The sequence below is a fragment of the Athene noctua genome, chromosome 12, assembly GCF_965140245.1.
Source record: "Athene noctua chromosome 12, bAthNoc1.hap1.1, whole genome shotgun sequence".
Taxonomy (NCBI): domain Eukaryota; kingdom Metazoa; phylum Chordata; class Aves; order Strigiformes; family Strigidae; genus Athene; species Athene noctua.
The window spans coordinates 22,006,416-22,028,328 of record NC_134048.1 but is presented as its reverse complement, the minus strand read 5'-3'; the positions used below and the strand labels follow the sequence as shown (position 1 = coordinate 22,028,328).

Genomic DNA, 21,913 nt, shown 5'->3' with positions numbered 1-21,913 from the left:
AAGTGAAAATACTGAGGGAAATACTAAGACAAAAGAGTATTTCCATTATACTGCTGTTTAACCTCAACGGTGAACAGAAAATGCAGCTGATCTTGGGACTAGAGTCTTATTGTCTTATTTTTTCCATGATTCTAGTGTCAGTATACCCAACTGATATGTGTGCGTTACAGGATAACTAAATGGTCATTATTTCAATTCAAATTCATTTCAATTAATCGCTGTGATGAATTAATTAATTTATTAGCTAGGAAATAACTGTGAATCGGTGGAGAACACGAAGGGAGTGGGAAAGACTGCAAACAAGGAAATGTGGTGTCTTTTTGACAGAGTTGAAAGGCAAAAATGAGTCGAAACACTTTGGAGTATATATAAAAGTTCTGTGTCATAAAAAAAATAAAATCAGAGTAACAAATGTGCAGCACTTTAATGTCAGATTTGACTGTCGTTGGAACTGTTCACAAGTAGTGTGGACAATCTAAGTTGTACTTCATTTTCTAAGTATGATATATAACTATTAGGATAACTTAGAAAACACATCACCAGAACTTGGGCTGAAGAGGGAAGAAAGGGAACATCTTTGGAAGGTCCAAGTGGGATTTTTCAAGTGAACGCTATTCCAATATTTTGCGACAAACAGGAAGAAGTGAGGTCTGTTACACATCTTTCACAGCCTATATATAAACCAGCCTCAAGAATATTTACCTGAACAGATATATACAGTTTGTTTTTTTTTTTTTAAATATTCTTAAAAAAGTAATATTTGCTTGATCTATGACACAATGAACGTCTCTACAGGGAAACTTACCATAGGCATAATAAAATATTCAAGAAGTCATAAAAGAGAACACGAGAGCAGTGTTTGGCCTTGGTAAAACACATTTAGGATGACTGCAATGTATGGATACAGCTTTGTTCAAGAAAGGAGTTGTGCATATTTAAAGGTACTTACAAAGCTGGTCTTCTCCTTTCCTTGACATGGGTATGATTCCTAACCAGATGAGTAGAAAATCATGGACACCATGCATTGCTAAAGGAAGGCTACGCCAATCAGTTTTCTATGTCTGTGTGGCGATGATGGGATCGTCTCTTCTAACCCCTATGGCTCATAAGTGGAAAGAGATGGAGGTCTCAGCCTATGGGTGTTGAAGGGCAATTTCAAGGACTCCATGTTTAATGAATTCATAGGATTCAGCTCCCCTTCTTCGTCTGTCTGAACAGATTTTTACATATTCTCTATAGAACCGAAATGGTTTCAATTACTTCAGGTCTACAGCCATGCTAAAATGCTGCTCTTCTGGTAAAGTTTAACACTTAAAGCAAAGATTACCAGTGTAAGTCTGCATCCTTCTCACTTCAAATCCCTCTGTGTGCATTGTGAAATGGGTGACTTTAAGCATCTGCGTTGGAAAATAATTACTGCGTTCAGCAGCTGCTTTCCTACAGACTCCGGGCAACGAAGTCACTCGCAAAACGCTTTGGGTCTTTCGAAAGGCCGGTGGGTGGCTCCGGTGCGACAGATGTTTACCTACAGAGAGGGATTTCACCCACCTCAAGACCCCATTTTTCAAAGCAGTATGTGAGACACAACTGCTCGGATGCGCCCGTTGGCGGCGGCGGCGCCCACCTGGTCTGCGCTGCTGGGAGAGCCATAGCTGCTCTTGCCCTGATTCCTTCATGGTGATGGATAGAGAAAGTTACAAAAAAACGCAACTAGAAAAGTTTTTATATCTTCCAAATGTGCAAATGGATCTGTATTTTTATGGGAACTCAACTGAAATTTCTCAATGCCAGCTGTTGCATTCTAGGGCAATTCAGCTGGTTTTACATGAATCTCTTTGCTCATAACTAAAAGATAATTGACTATAAACAAGTGTACTATAAATGGGAAGAAAAAAAATCACGAAGAAAAATTGTTTCCCAGGATGTCTGAAAAGAAAGAGGCAAATTAAGGCTGTGACTAGAAAATGAGTGAGTTTTCTATTAAAAATACCCTCTTGTCATTGTAGCTATTATTTTATGAAGAACCAAGTGACTTCAGTGCTACTAAATATTTAATAAGAGAAGCCAACAGTTTCTAGAAGTGTTGCTGCCTCCTATGGGGATAACTGTAACTAATTCTCTGCCCCTGAAGAGCAGATTTTGCATATTGTGCCCAAGCTGACTGCACTCACAAGCTGCTGAAAGCCTAATGCCCCCCTCTCGAAAAATATTTTACAACCTCTGATCCCACCCTCAGCGGGGCTTTTACCCACTCCAATGGCCTGGTTATTTCATGCCAAATTTCTCAAGTACAATCATGCAAATATGCATTAGAAGAGGGGGGGACTCGTAACATTGCCTTCAGTAGTACCGAGAGCAAAATTAAGCGCAGAAGAAAGCGAGCTGACAGTTACTATTTCTGTTATGCCTCCTTCTGAAATCACATTTGTGAATCCTCCCAAAGCCATCCCGCAGAGAAAACTGATCAGTTTTCATTAAATCGCTTTCCGAGGTTTCCGTGGGTTGAAATCTGATCTCTGATGCTTAGTTCCCCTCGTCACCCAAAGGTGAATTTTAACTGCAGTCACTCCTTCTGTAGTCTCTCTGTGTCGGGGTGGGGTAGTCAGCACAGCTAACGGGCAAGGTACACGGGAAGGAAAAGTGATGGCTTGAACGTAACATAAAAGCTCCTCAGTATGGAAACTCAAAGTCTGTTTTGTTCTACAGAATCACTAGGTTTCGTGGCTTATACGGTATCTCAGTGGAGATATTATTCGCTTCCCAGCATTTTTCTCATAACCACAAATCATACCCCCAAATAAAAAATATCCCTTCAAAACCACTTCCTATTAGCAGAGCATACCTTATATTATAAAACTTGCAAGTAGACCAGTGTTGTACCATGAAGCCTATACAGGGGTTTTTTGTTTTTTTCTTTTTTTTTTTTTTTTTTAGTTTCCCAGTGTAAAAATATACAATGCTACTGCTCATTTGTTGCAGTGTAAAGGTCCAACCGGTACTCGCCTGCTGAAGGCTCTACTGCTATTGCCCTTTCATACCTCTCCGACCCAGACCACTGTGTTACCCCTCCTTATACCTGAAACCTCACAGCGTAACGTATTTTGCCTCCCATTTATAACAAACAATGAATCTTTAGCTGGTGTAATGAGATACTGTCCAAATAATCCACTGTCTTTCATAATTCTGTTGTAGCTGCTCCAGGGCCAGTCTTTGGATGTGATAGGGTCCTTTAAATTCTTCAGTACATTCATTTTCCCCGTTGACAGCTCTACAAAAAGCACATCTGTTTGCAAATGTGAAGTAGCATATATATAGTACTGATTGCCTTCGGTGAAAGAGGGTTGAAATGTCAGATCAGATACATGTATGTCTGTTTGTAAGTCATAAATCAACTTGATTTCCCCTCGGACGGTTAGAGCCTGGACTTTGATCCTGCCACTGTCTTCCTCTGCACTGACCAAGTAGCGTCCGTCGGGGGAGACGTGGGGTGTGCCCGACACGTCGCCATTGGGGCCGACGACGGCATCGGTGACACTGTCAATAACGAGCTGCGGGGAGGTGGCCCCCGACCTATTCCTCCTACACTGGACAAAGAAGTAACCGCCCAGGTGGGTGTAAGCCATGGTCTGCGGCACGCAGCTATGGTTTTTGAAGTTGATCGTCTTGATGTGGGTCACAGTTTCCAAGTCAATTTTGTGAACTGCGGATTTCGATTTGTTGAAGATGAAGCCAAACCTGAAATAGAAAACATGACACCGAAGTCATCTCTGGGGAGATGGCGATATGCTTGAGAAAAGACAAAAGTCAGCAGAACTGGGAAACTCTATCCCGTTGGTTTCGGAAAGCGTGTGCAATAATGCTGTCTCTTTTCTGTAAGAAATCTCTCTCGTTTTAGTACTTCTAAAATGTGCTAAAAGGACGTATATATTTCAGTTAAAATTAGCAACCTGATCCTGGGAGCTTGAATATATGCTTGGGTATTTGACTAACATCTTCAAGAGCTGAATCTTTTTATTGGGAAGCCCAATTTACAACAGCAATGGTAGGAAGGCTCGTGTGTTTTGTAGGCTGGTGTTGACCAGTTTTGTATTTAATCTGTTTACGGTCTAGAGAGATATAATTCAATATATACACTTCCTCAACCTCAAAACTATTCAAAATAAAGCATATACCTGCCGGGTTGGAGCCAGAGTGCAACTTGGAGCTGTATGTGTAACCACTGAGTGAAGACCACGTCCAACCTCATCTCTTAAATTGCAGCACCAGAGGGTAGCTGTGATGTGTGTCTGCTCCACGTGGTGCCTGGGGACCACTGCGGGAGCTGGCAAGGCTGAGGTCTAGAGCAGACTTTGCTAAGCACCGTCCTGCCAGCCTGGGGAAGGTGTAAAACATTTCTCGAGGAACACAACCAGCCAGGGTGCACTGATGAAAAGGGGTCTTTGTTTTCCGTCTCAAGAGAGGGCAGACACCAGTGAGCAGAGAACAAATGTTCTGTAAAAGATATATGCTGCAGCACATCTGACCTTTGCTGAAGACAAGAAAAGGTCAAGAATAGCCAAGAAAGGTTTCTGCTTAATTTGAGAGGGAGCCCATAGAAACAGCCTGTTTGTGTTCCCCCGGATTCACAGGTCACTGATACTGACTTACAAAAACTAATTTTACATCGAGTACCTTTCCATCCACTCAATGCAGACAGAAGGAAATGAAGTGAGTGCTTAGTTTTCACTCTCTTCCTCGAAAGATGTAAAATTGCTTTGTGAAACGTGGAGGACAATATGCTTGCGTGTAGATAATACATATTTTGCTTAAAACACTGGGTTTATTTCTTTATTCTTAATCCATCTGTCAATGAGACATTCAGCGATGATTTCACTTCTAAAGAATGAGCCAATGTAGTGTATGATCCCATGAAAATCACTGGGCTAAGCCTTTCATCTTCCCATTATACTCACATCCATTAGAGTCTTCAGAAAATATCTGCAGTGGAGATCCGTAGCGCACTGTGTGTGGGGAAATTGGATATGACACTTGTATTTCTCCTGGATGAATGCATTTTAAGTACACTTTAAAAAAATGCCTTCCCTCACAGCATTTTTTTTTTCCCCAAGATTTCCTTAATACTTGGCCAAATGCCTCAAGAAGTTAAAAAATGGCTTTTATCATAAACTTTAATTTAAAAAAGTGGGTCAGAATGTGTTTTATGTGCACACAGCTGCAGAAGAGGCACAGCGCTTGCATGAAATCTATGATCTGAAATCTCAAAGAAAACCTTGCACTTAGGGAGTTTTTAATAGACAACAATCTACCCTGGGAGCTAATAAAAATGGATACATTCCTAGATATCCATCTGAAATAACAGGCGGCTGAAATACATATGCAGGAACATTTGCATACAAATATTTTTTGGCTCGCGGAAGAGATTGCTTAAATATTCACCTTCCTGGGAAACGCTGGTATTGCCATTTATTGTTTCTGAGTGGAGAATTTAGAACATGATCTCAGTAAGTCTCATTAGACTGTGAGCAATTATTTTTCTATGCTGAGGGTGAGAGAGAACGGACAAAGATCTGGCCCTGAACAAATGAAATAGGAAATTAGGCACAGCATTCTCTGCTTTGCAGACGGAAGACTATAGACGATTATCTAAGTTTAATATTTCTTTTGGAAGATCATCTGTATAAAGCTGATAAATCACACGGGAGCAAAAAGACAATAAAACTGAAAAAAAAGTGCAATTGTTCCACCTTCCTGTCTTTGACCCCAGACCATCATTGCAGGCTTTAACATTCAGCAGAATCATCTACCCCCTGGCACTACTATTAGTCATAATGATATTTTGAAAACAAACTGGAAAAATGAGGTAGGGAAAAATTAAGAATGACAGCTATGAAGTATGTCTCATTATTTTGTGTTTCAGGAAGCAAAAGTTATTTATTTTGGATCAGATTCAACACATAATCATTTAAGTGTGACCCCTCTGTTCTCGGTGTTCACTGCAGGGAATCTAAGATGAATGTATGGAGTTACATTATGATTTTTTGAGTGTTTAACTTAGTTAAACTATACTGGGGACAGAAGATGGTTAAACAGTTGTTATGTTATAACATGGTAAGAATAGTATAAATTGCTGTGCAGTTATCATCAATTTTGATAATGTTAATGGGAGGCTTCCTGTGCCTGCTGGGAAGCAGCCAGTATTACTCCAAGTTATTAGTATGTTAGTTATACAATCTCATTAAGCACTACATTACATTAACATTCAAAGCTGATGGTTCATAGAGGTGGTTTTTTTTAATATGCAGCGCATACTACTTTTCTGCTTAAACCATGCACCTCACACAGAGATCCAATATTTGAACAAGCTGGAAACACGTGGAAGAACCACGCTTTATAAATCAGGCAGAATAAACTTTTACCACTTCAGGAGATAAATCTTTGACACAGGTATCTGCCCAGATCCGTAAAGCAGTTTTTGAGGCAGGGAAGGCAAAGTTCTGGCCATCAAATTCCCAGCACAAGCAAGGCAGGGCAGCGTGTCAAACTTTGCTGCAAGGAGGCACGGCTGACCAAGCTGAGGTCTGAATGCCCGTGCATGGGCTAAGGGAAATCCAGGTTTGCTTCTTGCTGTTTCATTGATTTGCTGAGTAACGACTGGTCATTTGCTCAACCATTTCTCCATTTCACACGTGAAAACTGGGACAAGAGTAGCTAACTTGTTCACGAATTAATTCGTTCACATTTGTAAAGTGCTCTAAGGTTATTAGAAGGATGCCCACTGGAGGAGCAGCATGGTCACTACTGCTGTTCATTAAGATCATTTCTTACCTAACGTGATTAATAATAAGATTTGTAGGCGGTATAAAAAAATCATCCACTCCTTCAAACGGCGTGCGGATAACACGCTGATCCTCCCCTGCGCTCGCCTCTGGTATTACCTACAATAAATACACACAAGGTTGAGTACAGGAAAAGCAGTGAGTAAGGCAGAAGGTAAACACAGATTACACAGACATACACGGTACCGAGTGCCTTTTCCCAGGGACGTAGAAGACTCAAATTGATGAACGACTTCAAAATATTGTTCGGTGTAGCTGTCTTGCAAAAGGTGCGCAAATAAATAGTATTTGAGGCTTGACATTTGCAAGGTAAGTACACAACTTGACTTTCATAAGATGTTTCTATCTCGAGAAAGAGCAGTCACGCAGTTGCCTCCAGTAGTATGACAACACTAAGACCATAATAATTTATCCCGCCCTGTCTAAAATAAACATTTGTTTCATGGTCATATTTATTAATATCACTTAAATGCACAATGATAATTTACCAGCTTGAAGGATCAAACACTAACTCACCGCAGTTCATTATCACTTTGAAGAAGAACTGTTCAACCACCTTTCACACCATATAAAATTCAGGGAGGAGCAGAGAAAGGCCCTTTGGCCGTGCCCCCCCCCCCCCCCCCCCCCCCGTGTTGTCCTCCAGCACAGAGCACACGGAAACTCGCCTCCTCCACCGCTCCGGAAAACGAGAGGTAGAAGTTTTCAATAATTAAAATGCTTAAATACTCAAATTGTTTCCTTGGTTCAAGATGACTTTGGTCCATTCATCAGGAACTTCTGCTGCTCTAATGTGCAGCAGTAGCCGCTTTGAATTTATAGCTACATAATTCATTAAGGAAATGCTAAAACTCTACAAGGTTTAGTTCGGACAGCTGTTCTGGTTGTGCCATTTAGATTTCTTCCAATTAGATTGCTCAAGAAAGATGCCCACTCCTGCACAGTGCTTTCGTGAGGCCAAACGTTTGCTTCCCACAAGCCAATAATGGCTAAACAACAGCATCCCATTAGTTGGCTGCAATGGCTGTTTGATAAATACCTGACTTCCAAAGACAGAGTGGAAATTTAGATCAACCTCTGCAGTAGCATCTTTGTTAAAAAAAAAAAAAAAAGATATTTTACTGCATGTCTGTAACTAATCACGGCAGGTTTTAAGAACAAACTTTGCCAAATCAGTCACTGCCCACCTTTTGAGAAAGAAGGTTGGAAAAAAAAATAAAATGATCTGCTGATGCTAATCTCATTCTCTACGTGTGTAACAGCACTTCATAAAGATAACAAAAAGGACTATCTGAGAGCTGGAGCCTTATAACAAGTTTCCAACTGTGCAGATGGTGTGTTCTTCTTAATAATCACATGCTTGTGCCATCTCTCCTTTAATTACAGAAACCTCTCACAGCTGGGTGGAAGAAATTAAGTCAGAAAGGGTAAAGAGAGCCCATTTTGTCTCCTTATACCCTGTACAGAAAACTGCTTGTCCCCAGGTGAGACAAACTGGTGGCATTGCCTCAGAAACCTTCTTTTGTTTGCCCCCATCCTGTTTCTGGCATCTTTTCCTGAAAAAGCCCATGTTGAGTTGCTGGTTCATTCTTTATTATTGCAAGCCTGCAGGCTGCAGTCTTTCTCTCAGATGGAGCATGTGGCTGGTGGGGACGGCTCGTCCCACCTTCACGGGGCAGCATCTCCAGAAAAGCCTTTGGGCCACCCCACGACTAACGTAGCCTCCAGATTTGTAGGTTTTCAGGTCAGAAAGCACAGCCACCCTTCTCCTCCGCCCGCTGGGGAATGCTTTAATGTAGACTCAGAAGCAAACATTTCTGGTAGAGGCAGTATTCACAGAATCCCAGAATCATCCGGGTTGGAAAAGCCCTTGCAGCTCCTCCAGCCCAGCCATGACCCTCCCCCTGACCCTTCCCAACTCCCCCAGATCCCTCAGCGCTGGCTCAGCCCGACTCTTCAACCCCTCCAGGGATCCCGGGGACTCCCCCCTGCCCTGGGCAGCCCATTCCAACGCCCAACAGCCCCTTCTGCACAGAAATCCTTCCTAATATCCACATGGCACTTATGTTTCCAGAAAGGTTGGGCAGCAGGTGCCAGAAAATAACTACTGGAGAAAGGTCTGTCTGGATGGGTCACATCGCCTCTGGTGTCAAGTCTGTCGTATGACACACAGCAGCAGCAAAACGCCCAATTAGATTCCTGTACTTAGAGTGTCTGTACTGTCAAGAGAACAGTGAATCCTCCAGGGCAATCCAGAAAGGGAAGCTAATTTATTTGTCCAAAGCTACGTGCATTACTGTGCCCCAGAGAGCTCAGCATCACCACAGATCTGATGGTGCTGAGCGCCGAGCACCTCCAGGGACCTCCCTGGCACCCTCCTAGTGGAGTCACTGACACCCTGTAACAGAATTTGCCCCTGAGCTTTTACTTTTGCTGTTTATGCTTTTTTCACGCCCTAGGAATGCATTTTACTATGAAAGGAGCAATTTGACCACATTATGCTCCATCATCATCCAAAAGGAGGCTGAAGGCTTGTGAGAGACAAGTGACAACATGAGTTTAAGGAAAATAAGTAGCTATTTAGTCCACTGGCAGAAAACCTGGACTTCTCTTATGTGGAAAAACAGGAAGAGGTAAATGCTTTTACCAAACGGGAAAACAGGGTGGCTTTGCTCAGTGCATAACGGGGGTGCTAGGGCTAGTAATCCTGAGCGAGCTACAAATCTTGAGGCACAGTACAATTCATTCACCTTTTAATGTTTCTTGTATACGCAATGCCCCCAGATTCTCTGCAGACAGAAAAATTTGCAGGTCATAATAACGTCCGAGAAGGGTGTGCACCTCCGATGAACCACTCCCAATAACCTGAAGAGTAACAGATTTCTGTGCACAAAGTATGCTCTTTGTGGCTTCCTGGCACCCACTGCTTTTAGACCTCAATCAAGTTAAAAAGAAGCTGCACTCACACAGGCTGCAGAAATGTCTGGGAGCATGGTGGGCTCGTACTGCTCCCAGTCAGCTGCCAGCCCTTGCTGCACGACTTTACGGCACTTGGCTCTGTCATCAGCCTTAAAACACAACAGACCTTGGCAGCAAAGCAGTCCTGCTGCCAGCCTACGGCACAGTCATTGCTCAAAAACAAATTAAACAGCAGGAAAAATATGTGAGGATGGACAGAGGAGGGATGAATAAAACACACTCGATATGCAAATGAAAGAGCAGCTTTATATCCAGACCATTAAATGCTGTTAATTACCTGCAACCAACCAGTCACCAGCCTGCTACCGATGGTGCCAAGCCGAGGAAGGGCAAAAGCTCAGGTGGGTAAGGACTTACCTGCAGCGTTGGTGAGGATTTCTGCATGTCACCCCAGCTAAGCACCCAGACTTGGTCGTGGGACTTGTCATAGTGTAATTTGGTTGGTAACGGGTCAACATCCAGGGACTTAAAAAAACACAGAGACAGGCATTTACGCAGTGACCCAAGCGCACGTGTCGAGCGCCGCATTAGCTCCCTGCAGACATGCCCATGTACCACGGTCACACCCACTGGCGCAGCTTCCCACGATTACCTTCAGATCAACTGGGGGAGCAGCAGCAGCACCAGCAGGAGAAAAATCTGGCTGCTCGGTGCCATTTCCCAGCTAGCCATCGCTCCATCTTCTGCTGTTACTTATAGCCAGTAGATCTGGGGCCAATTTCTGCTTGAATTATACCCACACCAGTTCATTCTTCCCAACCTGCTTATAAGCAAGGTCAGTAAGGGTAAGCCAGAAATTCATTCTAGCATTATTTTACCAGGCTAGCTGCAAGCCTGGCTGCAGATGCAGCCCCAAGATGATGATAAACAGCCCGTAAAGGAGTTTTTTCCTGCCACTGAGGCTACAAAAACTGTGACCCCATGGGTGAAAGCAACACAGGCCCAACTTTTTAGTGATGTCAGCAGATCCACCGGGCAAAGATCTACTTTTTTTTGTCCCGTATCAAAGTCTTTTGCCCTCACTGAATGAAGCATTCCCCTTGTAAGTACCTGCACGGCTTTCTGAGTCTGGATATCAATTATCATTACTCTGTTCTGCTTAGGCTGTGTTGCATAAATGTACTTGTCTCTGACATTGACCGCTGAAGCCCAGAGGCAGGACTGAGTGCCTTCATCTTCCACTCTAGGACAGATCTCTTCCTGAGGAAAAAAAAAAAAAAAAGCAGAGGAGAAAAGGTTTAATTTCTGTAAGTTCAGGGCCTGGAGCAGCAAGAAGTTTAGCCTTGAAAACCATAGAAAAAAATTCTATGGGGATTCCATTAGGACGATTTTTTTTCCCCTTTCTTTCCTGGAAAAAATGGAAATAATTATTTTATCAGGTAGCACACTGCAGCCTGGCTCTACCCAGTGACATTAAACAGCTGGACCTCCTGCAAACTCACACTGAATTTAAATAACCACACAGTCTATGGATCCATCGTTTGAAGCACGCCGTGGTTCACCAAGACTTGCAGTGCTGTCAGCATTTATTAGCAACAGAAATATGACCCTGTGCTTTGAAAAACCAGTGATTTACATTAATTGAATCCCAGCTTTAGATTTTTGGTAAAGTCTTCATTTTCAGTTCAGGACAGGGTGCTCTAAGGTGCTTGTGCTCGGGGAAACAGCAACAAAACAAGCAGGGTCCTACAGTCTGTTGCTCCGACAGAGAAACTTCCCCTGTTGAAAAGGAACCAAATTCTGCTGCTTAGGAGCAAATCCTGTTCGCAGCTGCCTGATGCCATATTTTGTCTCTGACCCTCCACTCACTGCAAAACTGGTATTAGCTTTAGCAGCAGCCCACTGGTACCCTAAGTTTGAGGAGTCACTCGTGATCTCACCAACAAGCCTCTGCGTGTCGGCTCCTCTGCATCGCTCCTCCTCCTGTCGAGTCGCTTTGTTTGAAAGAGCGTTTGTGTGGGACCAGGCTGTGGTGTGGAAACGAGGGTCAGGCCATATGAACACAAATATTTATATATATTTCAGTGAGCACAACTGTTGGCTTTAAACTTTGTCAGTACAACAGCTGGGTCACTTTAAATAATGGCACAGCCTCCCTAAGGGGGAAGCGATTAGAGCAGCAGAGCTTGTTCAGGGGAAGAGGAGGTGCAAGAAGGAACGATGCCAACACTGGCTCTGTATCAGAGTGGTGATTACAAAGATTTCACCTCGAAGCAGCACAGATCTGTCAGCAAGGTACCTCGGTGGAGACCACATGTGTCTTGGTTTTGGCTGTGATAGAGCTAATTTTCCTTCTCAGTAGCTAGAATAACGCTGTGTTTTGGATTCCTGTATGAGAAGAATGCTGGTAATACACATTATGTTTTCAGTTGTTGCTAAGAAATCAAGGACTCTTCAACTTCCCATGTCCTGCTAGTGTGCAGGTGCACAAGAATCTGTGAGGGAGCCCAGCCAGAGCATCAGACCCAAATAGGCCAACAGAATATTCCGTGTCACACACCGTCATGCTCGGTATATAGATGGGGGTTGGCCAGGAAGCTCTCTCTCTCCAGGATGGGAGTTTGGGGATTTTCCCTCCTCTGGGATCACTAGCCAGGAAAGTGATGGCTATCTGTTGGCGGATGCTGAGTAACTGCACTGTGCATCACTTGTTTGTGTATTATATTATTAATTTTATTTAATTTTAATTATTAAACTGTTTTTATCTCGACCCAAGAGTCTCCTTACCTTTACCCCTCCAATTCTTTCCCCAGCCCCTGGGGCAGGAGGAAGGTGAGTGTCTGGCTGCTGGCCGGGTTTAAACCACGACAACATCTAAGGCTTAAAGATACAAGACTCAACAGCTTGGCTGCATTTTCCTTTCTGGCCCTCCAGCCAGGCTGGGGATATGTGCTACTGCAAGCTAAAAGATGCTGCAAAAGCCCAGCCTTGGGCTTCCAGTGTCTGTTTGTGCAGCCAAGCACCTGACAGCTTCCAAACTGCCCTCCTCATCCTCAGCTGTGTGCTGGGGCTTGGGCTGTCACAGCACAGCATCCACCCAAACCAACGGGAGCAGGGAAAGGTCACTGGCCTTTCTGCTACAGCGCTCAGCCGCAGCTGCTCTACCTGCTTTTGTGACCTCTCACAGCAAATGAAGAAATCTTTGTTGTAGAAACCCTCCTAAAGTTGCAGGCTGCTGTCACTGTCTATGTGGCAAATACTTGAGATACTAAAAGGAAAAAGGGAGGGAAAAAAAAAAAAGTCAATCTTGCTTCTGTCAAGGCAAAAGGCCCTATGATATCTGTAGGAAACCCTTAGAGGTCTCCCTGAAAGGCAGCCAAGTAATGACGTTAAAAATACCTTTTATGCCCACCACTGTGCTGACATTATTTCCTTAAGTGCCCTCTCCCCTTTGTTCTTTTTCAAGCTGTTTCTCCAGAACCACCTCTTCAATATTTACAGCTCTTTGGAAAAGAAACACAAGATGTCTGTCTTTGAGTAGCAACAGCTCAAGTGTGGCTTAATAATATTAAGTCCATGCTAAGGACCAGGCTTGGCATGAGCATCAGTCTGGATTTCTACTCAGGTATATTAAAATCCAGTGAAAAAAACCCCCCCACAATATCAACCACAAATGCATTGAGATTTTAAAAATACTGAATACACAGACTCACAAGATCTTGCCCCATGGCAGCAGAGCCAGACCCAGCCCGCAGGGCTCATGATAAGTGATTTTCCCCTTTTCTTCCTCTCAAAACTGAAAGCAAGGCTGAGTCCTTTCCTTCACAAGGGAGCCACATCCTCAGCTACCCCTGTAAACTGAGTCTTTAAAAAAACCCAAACCCTAAATAAAGGAGTGACTAGAAAGCATTTCAGGATGTATTTCAGCACCTGTATTTTATAAGATTCGGTAGTTTCACGGGCATCTATATGATGTGTGTTACCACACAAGGGTACACAACACAGGTCGCTGAGAACATTGGCCTCACGGGGCCTCCAGGCACGGGTTCTCCCACCTGCCATGTCGAGCTCCACTGCTTACGAGTCAGTGCCTGACGTTCCCTGACACCTGAATAAATTTTTCCCTGTGATTTCCAAAAGCAAGGGTCAGGTGAGCTCGGTGCTGGCAGAAAAATGCCAGAGAACAAACAAGACCGGTGCAGGTCTCTGGTTCAGGGGAAGAAGATGTGGAGGAGCAGCGTGGCACAACCATCTCTGTGCATTCTTATTTGCCTCCCTGATGTGATTTAACCTGGGACACTATTTCTGAAGAGCAGAAAGCAGCCCACTGCTTTGCTGGCAGAAAATGGGGGCCAGTTAGCACCAGTGAGTGACGTGCATCTCTCCGCTATTGACTTCTGCACTTTCCCTGCAGCCCAGCTACAACTTTTGGGCATGGATATGTAAACAGGTCAAAGAGGACAAGTGAAAGTCTTTGCTTGTGTTTTGACATGATAACTAAATTCTCTGCAGCGTGTCAGGAATCCTCCACGTCAGCCTTTCAACATACGTGGTTCCCTTAGTTTTCAAGAGGAGAAGCTGACAGAGCTCAGGGATGTCACATGAAGCCCACCAAGCCCCACCACCACTGTGTCAAAGGGGTCCTTCAGCAATAACAACCTTCGAGGAGATTAAGAGAAAGCTTCCTAGCTGTCGACTGTACCTGCTGGGTTTAGGACTTACATAACTTGTGAAAATCCTCTCTTCAGGCCGGATGTGCCTCCGGATTTCACATTCATTTGGCTGAAGGACTGTGATCCCATCATCAGAAAAGACATAGAACATATTTCCAACACTCAGGCCTTGAAGGGGGATAAAGCAAAAGGAGTAGGATTTTAATTTTTTTGTACGTATCCATAGCTGTTAGGAATTAAAAAAAAAACAAACCCTCACCCTCCTCCCACAAGAAACAAAATTTGCCTTGCATAAAAGTTGGTCATTTGGATGCAGTTGGTGCATTCACAAAATCAAATTTCATGTCACAACGAGGGCATCAAGGAGCAAAGAGGTACAGACACATTCAAAAATGCATTGCCTTGGTGGCAGCGGTTCTACACAAATAACTACGTGTAGCTCTTGCGCACGTGTACCGAAGTGGGGTTTGATTACAAGAAGCCCTTGTATTGCACTGTTAACTCCTTCAGGTTATGACTTTGTTTTTTCTATGATTTCACCGAAAACAGCTTACTAATAATTTGAGAACTGAGAGAGAAGCCTTAGTTAAAATTAACCTGAAGGTTGTCCTGTCACAGGTAACTTGGCTTCTTGTAACTGTGATGCAAAATGGAACTGCTTAACATCTGTTCCATGAATAAAAATATATCTATCCCTCTATTTTCTTAAAACTATTTGGATGAACTAACCATAGCCACCAAACAAACACATTTTTGAAATCTTGCAAACTGTAATTCACAGATGTGGAGTAGTTCAGCATTGCAATAACACTCATTTATCCAACTGGGGCATTCCAGGAGATTTGGAAAACTGGTTGTCTGTCATTGCTTTGTTGTTAGGAGATCGTATTTTATCATTTCGATCATGCAGAAATGCCTTAAAACCACTGATAATTTAGTTGTTTTTCAGTTACATGCAATTGCAGTATCGAGCATCTTTAAGAGATAAACGTTCAGGATCTTTTCAAACACTCTTAGTTAGAAAGATCCAAGCATCATTTCATCTTTTTCATATCACCACCACCAAGTGTTTGCAATGACCACCGTCACCCCCAGTAACGTTGATACTGTACTTATCTGCCAACGATATGGTGATGTGATAATTTGTAATTTCTAATTAATTGCATTTTACCCGTGGAGAAACAAGGTCTCGGTTCTACAGATCTGAACAACGTTCAGTGTTACAATTCCCTCATCTGGTCCTGTGGTGGCAGCTCTAAACACTCCTCACGTCTACAGAGTTTCTCACATCTCTTAAGTGTTTGCAGGATTGAGGTCTAAATCATCACAGGAAAACTTCACAGTAAAAACACGTATAATTTGGATAAACGCGTTTTTGGAAAATTTTGTAAAATACATAGTCTTTCGTAAGGCTAGAAGGGGTTTTTTTTGGTGCTAAAACCCCCTCTTTTTGTGCCAAATAATGTCTCAGCATGTGGTGTTTGCTGTACTGACAACGTTCAAGCTGGGTGTCTCTAAACCACAGGACAGAAATACCCCAGTTAGGGCATCAGGCGGGTACGGGAGCCGTGATCCTTAAATGTGATGCCACAGTGAGGGATCATGCACGTAGGAAAAAAGCTACCAAACTTCCATCAAGAACTACGTTATCTTTATGGACAAAGGGTTGATTTTTTTCCCCCGAGTATATTGTTAAAACATTTCATTCAGGCACTTTGGACCAAAATCTGCGCTCACGGCACGCACACAACTCCCACCTGCTTCCGTGGGATTTGAGTGAATACCTCGGAGGGCAGAATTTGACCCTGGCTGGAATGAGTGCACATATTTTCATGAGAAAAGGATTTTAATCCTAAGGAGTGGAAACAGGCAGGCAACAAATTATGACCATTGTGAAGATGCTTATCGTTACTTTCATGCACAATAGTAGCGTGATTTTGTCCGATGATTCTATTACAATGAGGGTGTGTTTTAGAACTAAGGCCTTAATTAGTCACAAAAATACTCTGATAGTAATTTTACCCCAGTAGGTTTAGAATTAGTGATTTGGCAAGTCCCACCACTTATTTTACAGTAAAATTAGTGCAACTTTTTCTGCTGACTGGTTAAAATACTTTACAAATTACCAGTAGCATTCAGGTACTCTCTTTTTTAAAAAAAGCTTACCAATTTAAATTGAAATACTTTTTCAGAGAGTAATCTTCACACTGAATTTTAGACAAAGCAGGTTTTTTTACTAGACAAACTAGGTGTTTTATTGTGACTTAAGAAGTAGTTTCCAAGTCTTGACTGGGGTACATCTCTAAACAATCTCATGGCCATTGGTAAAACAGACTCTTGATGATACGGCTGCAACTCCTCGGTCTGGGCAATTACTTCAGTACAGAGGTGGGCAATGGAGAATTTTGCTCAGCTGGTGTTATTTATACTAGTGAGGAGGGTACTAGATTGGGTACTGGGGGTCTAATCAGAAGGGTTTTTCTTTTTTCCCCTTATTAACTGGATTTCAGGCTGGACGACATGACTAGTTCAAAAACTAAAGGCTTTATGAAAGGCAACACACCTCATCTGTCTAACAAAAACCCCACTGAGAATGGAGAGAGTCTTACATAACAGTTCTTATTTGAACCATTCCAGATGAAGTTGAATCTAACATCTTTATTTTTTAAAAACCTCAGGAGGACACCTGATGACAAGTGTTTTCCTCATTTGAGGAATACAGTCTCCATCTGAGTGTACATTTGTATTTCCCTCCTTGGAGATCAAAGGGCAACTTTCTCACCGTAGGATACTCCGATCTGATACCTGAATAATTTTCTTCAATTTAATCTAAATGCTTGGAAATATTTTAGAACTTAAATTTGGTAACAAAAAGGCTTTCAGCTTTTTAAGTGCATACATTCATGTAACTGATGGTTGCCTGCTGGCACGATATGCTCCCTTTATCCAGCTCTAAAGCAAGCAACACTGACTGCAGAAATGAACACTGGCATGAAAACAAATCTCTACTTACTCATTTGGGCTACTCGCAGTCTTCTCTGAACAAAATCAAAAACTAGTTTGTACATTGAGTAAACATTGCACGTGCTTCCAGTTCCATGTTTAACTGGCTGGTCATGCTATGTGCACTCATTTCTTCAGGTTTTATGTGTGCGTGGTCTGGGAAAGGTTTTGAGAACAGACTGATAGACTGTCTTTTAAAATGACCAACTACTTGTGTTAAAACGGACTTGCAGCAAAAGCTTGTTCTACACAATATTCTGTCTTGGCATTTTCCCAATAGCTTTAGTTACTACAGATCTTGCGGGTGTGAGGATGTGATCATTTTAAAGGAGCTCAAGTCTACCAATCCATTTGTTAATATTGCTACTTACACAGAAGCTTTCATTTTAATGGAATTGGAAGAATACTTTAAGATGTAAAACCAAAAAATACCATTCCTCTCTTCCAGCTTTCTCTGTGCCAAGATTTCACATGCTAAAGAATGTTCGATGGATTCTTTGTCTAGAATGAATGCACCGATCAAATACTATAGAACAACACAGGCAGGGGAATAAACCTGCTCTAAAGATACTGAATTGTTTAGGAACATCAATAGTAAATCTGCTTTTACTGCCCCTGTTTTCCCTGTACATTGCTCATACTTTTATTGAAAATGTGCAAGGCTGATAAGCAGTAAGTCCATATTGTTTAGCAGCGTTACAAGAAGACTTTCTGCAACCAACTTTTGAGTTGTTCTTTAAATATTACTATACTTCTACATCTGGTAGGGTTATCCAACCACTTTCTTTAAAAGGGAGCATAAGGGATGCAGTATATAAACAGCCGTGTAGCATCACGCAGATGACGCTGGACTGCTTAGATGCACTAGAGATTTCACTTCCAAGCAGAAGGGAAATAGCAATTCTTAGTGCTCGTAAGGCCATTTACAGGAACATTGGCAGCAAAGAGACACTCCTAGGGTGGAATATTTGGGAAGAAGAGCTGGAGAGCTCTCGTAGGCAGCTGTGCCACCTCTCCTGACCTCCCACCAGCTGAACTTGCTGCCTGGACATGTTTGCAGGCAGCAGTGGGTGTTTGCATACCAGTCACTAAGGGCTGGCGCCTTCCTCCTGCCCCTAAAATCCTTCAGGCCAAGCCAAGGCAATCCAGAAAGCTCCCAGTACCTGGAGGCACTAGTTATGGGAAGGTCTCTGAGCCCTCCAAAGGCAGCCTGAGCGTGCAGCCCCTCCTGGAGGAACAACGGGGGGGGTGGGGGGGGTGTTTGCAGTGTGCAGAGGATGCGTCCGGGAGCATCTTCCAAGTGCACAGAGACCTTCCCCACAAGGCTGGAAGGACACCAAGGTCCCAGCTTCCTCGTATGCAACTGGCAGACGTAAGAACTGGCTTACGCCTGGATTTTAATCCAAGAACCTTCCTCCGGGGAGCAAATACCCTGCTCACAGCCCCCAGGAGCCCGGAGGCTCCCCATCCCCGTGCCGGGGCACCACACCTCGAGGCAGAAGCTGCCTGACAGCTCCCTGGGCCTTCCCACAATCCCTCTTACTGTGTGGTTTGGAAATTATGACAGCACAAATGCACACAAAATCAAATAAATTTTCATTTCAAGTGCCTCCATAATATCTTTGAATCAGCTGTTTAGGCTGTTTTTTTTTTTTTTTTTCTAATTTGGCTTCCAGGATACACAGATGTTGACCTTGTGCAGGGCACGCTATAAATCTGATCAAACTAGAGATCTTAACTGCCAATTAAAACAAGGAGAAATGGGGCCAACCTTTACCCTGCATCGATTTGAAGGATAGAGGGAAGCAAAACCTGTTGTGTTTTGGTTTTTTTTTTGCCTAACCGTCAAGAACACAATTTTTGTTGCCTGTCTAGTAAACATCAATACATGCTACTGAGGAGGAAGAGCTCGAATTGCTTGCTTAAAAATGCAGTGTATTGAATTTATGTCTTACTTGTTCAATTATGGTAATTTGGAGCAGTTCTGACACTTGTGCAATTGTTAATGCGGCTTGAGAATCTCAAGCTACTCACACTGGTGGCAGTTTATATAAAATTCACATTTTTATGTATTTTATGGTCATCTATTATTTCATAGTGGGAAAACGTAAGAAGTTATAGGTATGATTTATATTATGAGAGTGATATTTGAATAGTTTAGCTTCTAAATGTCTGGTCTGTACTTAATCTGGTAACTGTGAAAGTTGATAGAGTTAGTGGCAAGTCAGTGGAGAATGGCCCATCATGGAATTATTAAAGCAGACAAGCACATTATCACTACAACAAAAGAACTTTACTGCAGTACCTTCCTCTCGCCACAGTATGTTTGCAACTGCAGCATCAGAAAATTGGGAAAGCCAGAAAATAATCAGGAAAAGAAAAAAAAAACAACAAAACAATGTCAAAATTTTCATTGTAGCAAGTCACTGAAATAATACTCATGTTTACATGAACTTTGTGAAAACTTTGCAACATTCATTCAAATAAAATATCAGGAAAGAGAAGATAGTTCTAAATACATGTGCTCCTTCTAGAGACAATTTAGAAACGTTGACATGGGAAAAATCCTCCCTGAAATGAAGCCAGCTTTAGCCTGTGCAAAGATCAAAATCTTATGAAAGAGAAGATGTTACCTTCAAACGTAATTGGAGGTACGGTACAGGCTGTGATTTTCTGTACAGGTTCAATAAGGAAACATGACATCTCTCAGAAGCCTGAGACTGGCACTTACAGCAGCTACACGCTTTGCTGCATTTCTTCTTGGATTTCAGGCAACTACGTTCTCTTTTAGGATTCAAATAGTCTTTGAAAGTACATCTGCATTTGAATTTCTGTTTAAGATACATCCAATTATTTCTCAACATAATGTAATTTCCCTTGCTCAAGTGTTCAAGGGAAAACGACCGATATTAACAAGAGTACATAAATCTGTTTAATAAGGAATAGAATATATTTTCCAAAGAATCGCCATGAGAGCACATATTTATGGCTAACTTCGTTTTCAATTCTTGTTCTATATTAACAGCCAGAAAAGTAGCAAAAAATCCCATTTGAACCTAGCCTTTTAGTATCACCATAAACCCAGGCAATCTCCCAAGTAGCTAAGACAGCAGAATTACGAAGGATCAGGCCTCTGGGAGCTTTTCCACTGGGGCAACTAATCACCTCCTTCATTAATTGTGTTTCGGGGACAGCGCGGTCAAGATAACACTGCTGCACTCCTACGGGAGACATGCAGCTGAGAGAGGCTGGGAGAATATTTGCCTTTGAAGTGGAAGATAATTTCACACCGAGGGAAACCTGGTTTAGCTAGCGATGTAAATACAGGTAAAATAAATAATTCAGTCCGAACATTTTTCAAGCATCTAAATATCTGAGAACTTTGACTTTTAACTGGCTTTAAAATAAAAAGTCTTGTACAGAAATCAATGAAATTCATTTTCTGAAACTGCATCTATTTGGACAAACTATTAGGTTTTGGATTCTTCGAGTCCTCAAACTATTGCCAATTTGTTGCTTTAGTAAAGCTGTAACCTGCACCACACTCAGTACGCTTCTGGCACATGAAAGGCACCATCGTTTTGGATAAAGAGATTTTACCTTCCCCACGTGATTCCTTCCCCAAACAGCATACAATCCTCCGACCAGAGCGCAGACAAAACTGTCATGACCTTACGAGTAAGAGTCCAACATACCGCATGCAATGGACTCAACTATTAAAACTGCATGTAGACCATTACATTTAAATGCTCTTCAAAGAAACAAACACATGGAAATTTAAGCTTACGGGTCTTTCTTGCCGAATCTTCTATGAAAAGTGAAGATATGTCCTCATCCACTCCCACCTCATTTTTAGCAATGCACGTATAGGCACCAGTGTCTTCGTATCGAACGCTACTGATATGAAGTTCACTTCCATTTGCTGTAGGAAAGACACCCATGAACAGTGTTTCTCACTCTTGCTAATTGCTTTTACTGCCCTTAATTGCCTTCCATCGCCGCAGCCACCCGGCGATGGCTCAGCAGGGTGGCTTCGCCGCGTGAGGCCTCCCCGTACATAACTAGAGGTACTTGGGGGTTTCTCATGAGAATTGATGTTTTGCTTCTTTCCATTAGCACATACAGACTCCGCGCCAGAAATGAACAAAGAACAATCCCAAGTGCAAACATTAAATTACATTTCACTTCTTCTTATCAAAAAAACCCCCAAACAAAACCTTTCGCATTTGGTGGAGAAAAATTAACTTTGATTCTGCAAACTGTTTTTCATTCGATCACCAGAAACTTGGGTTTGGGAGGGGTCTCTCTACTGTTCCTCCTAACATTTTGTTTTCTGGAGCGGGACCGCTGCCTAAAACCTTTGGAAGATTTTGGGATATTGCACCCAACCCTGCAGGGACCTCTGTGCTGCCAACAGCGGTTAAGGGCTGCAAATCCACCACAGCCAGACTCGGGGGGGTGGGTGTCGTGGAAAGGTTTTTA

The 21,913-nt window shown here is 42.6% G+C and overlaps 1 protein-coding gene across 6 annotated transcripts in view; it reads right to left on the bottom strand.

Annotated features, from left to right (window-relative positions):
- Positions 1 to 253: 253 nt before the first annotated feature.
- FSTL4 (follistatin like 4) overlaps positions 254 to 21,913 on the bottom strand; it is a 239,899-nt gene continuing 218,239 nt past the window's right edge. For 5 of the 6 annotated variants that reach the window (XM_074916216.1, XM_074916210.1, XM_074916212.1 and 2 more), the window contains 7 exons: positions 21,219 to 21,353; positions 19,737 to 19,763; positions 14,478 to 14,596; positions 10,866 to 11,015; positions 10,173 to 10,280; positions 6,826 to 6,935; positions 254 to 3,735 (listed from right to left, as the gene is read on the bottom strand). In XM_074916216.1, the coding sequence (XP_074772317.1) occupies positions 3,033 to 3,735; positions 6,826 to 6,935; positions 10,173 to 10,280; positions 10,866 to 11,015; positions 14,478 to 14,596; positions 19,737 to 19,763; positions 21,219 to 21,353 (1,352 nt within the window). In that variant the 3' untranslated portion in view covers positions 254 to 3,032. The remainder of the gene's footprint in view (positions 3,736 to 6,825; positions 6,936 to 10,172; positions 10,281 to 10,865; positions 11,016 to 14,477; positions 14,597 to 19,736; positions 19,764 to 21,218; positions 21,354 to 21,913) is intronic. The other variant, XM_074916215.1, reaches the window with a different exon arrangement.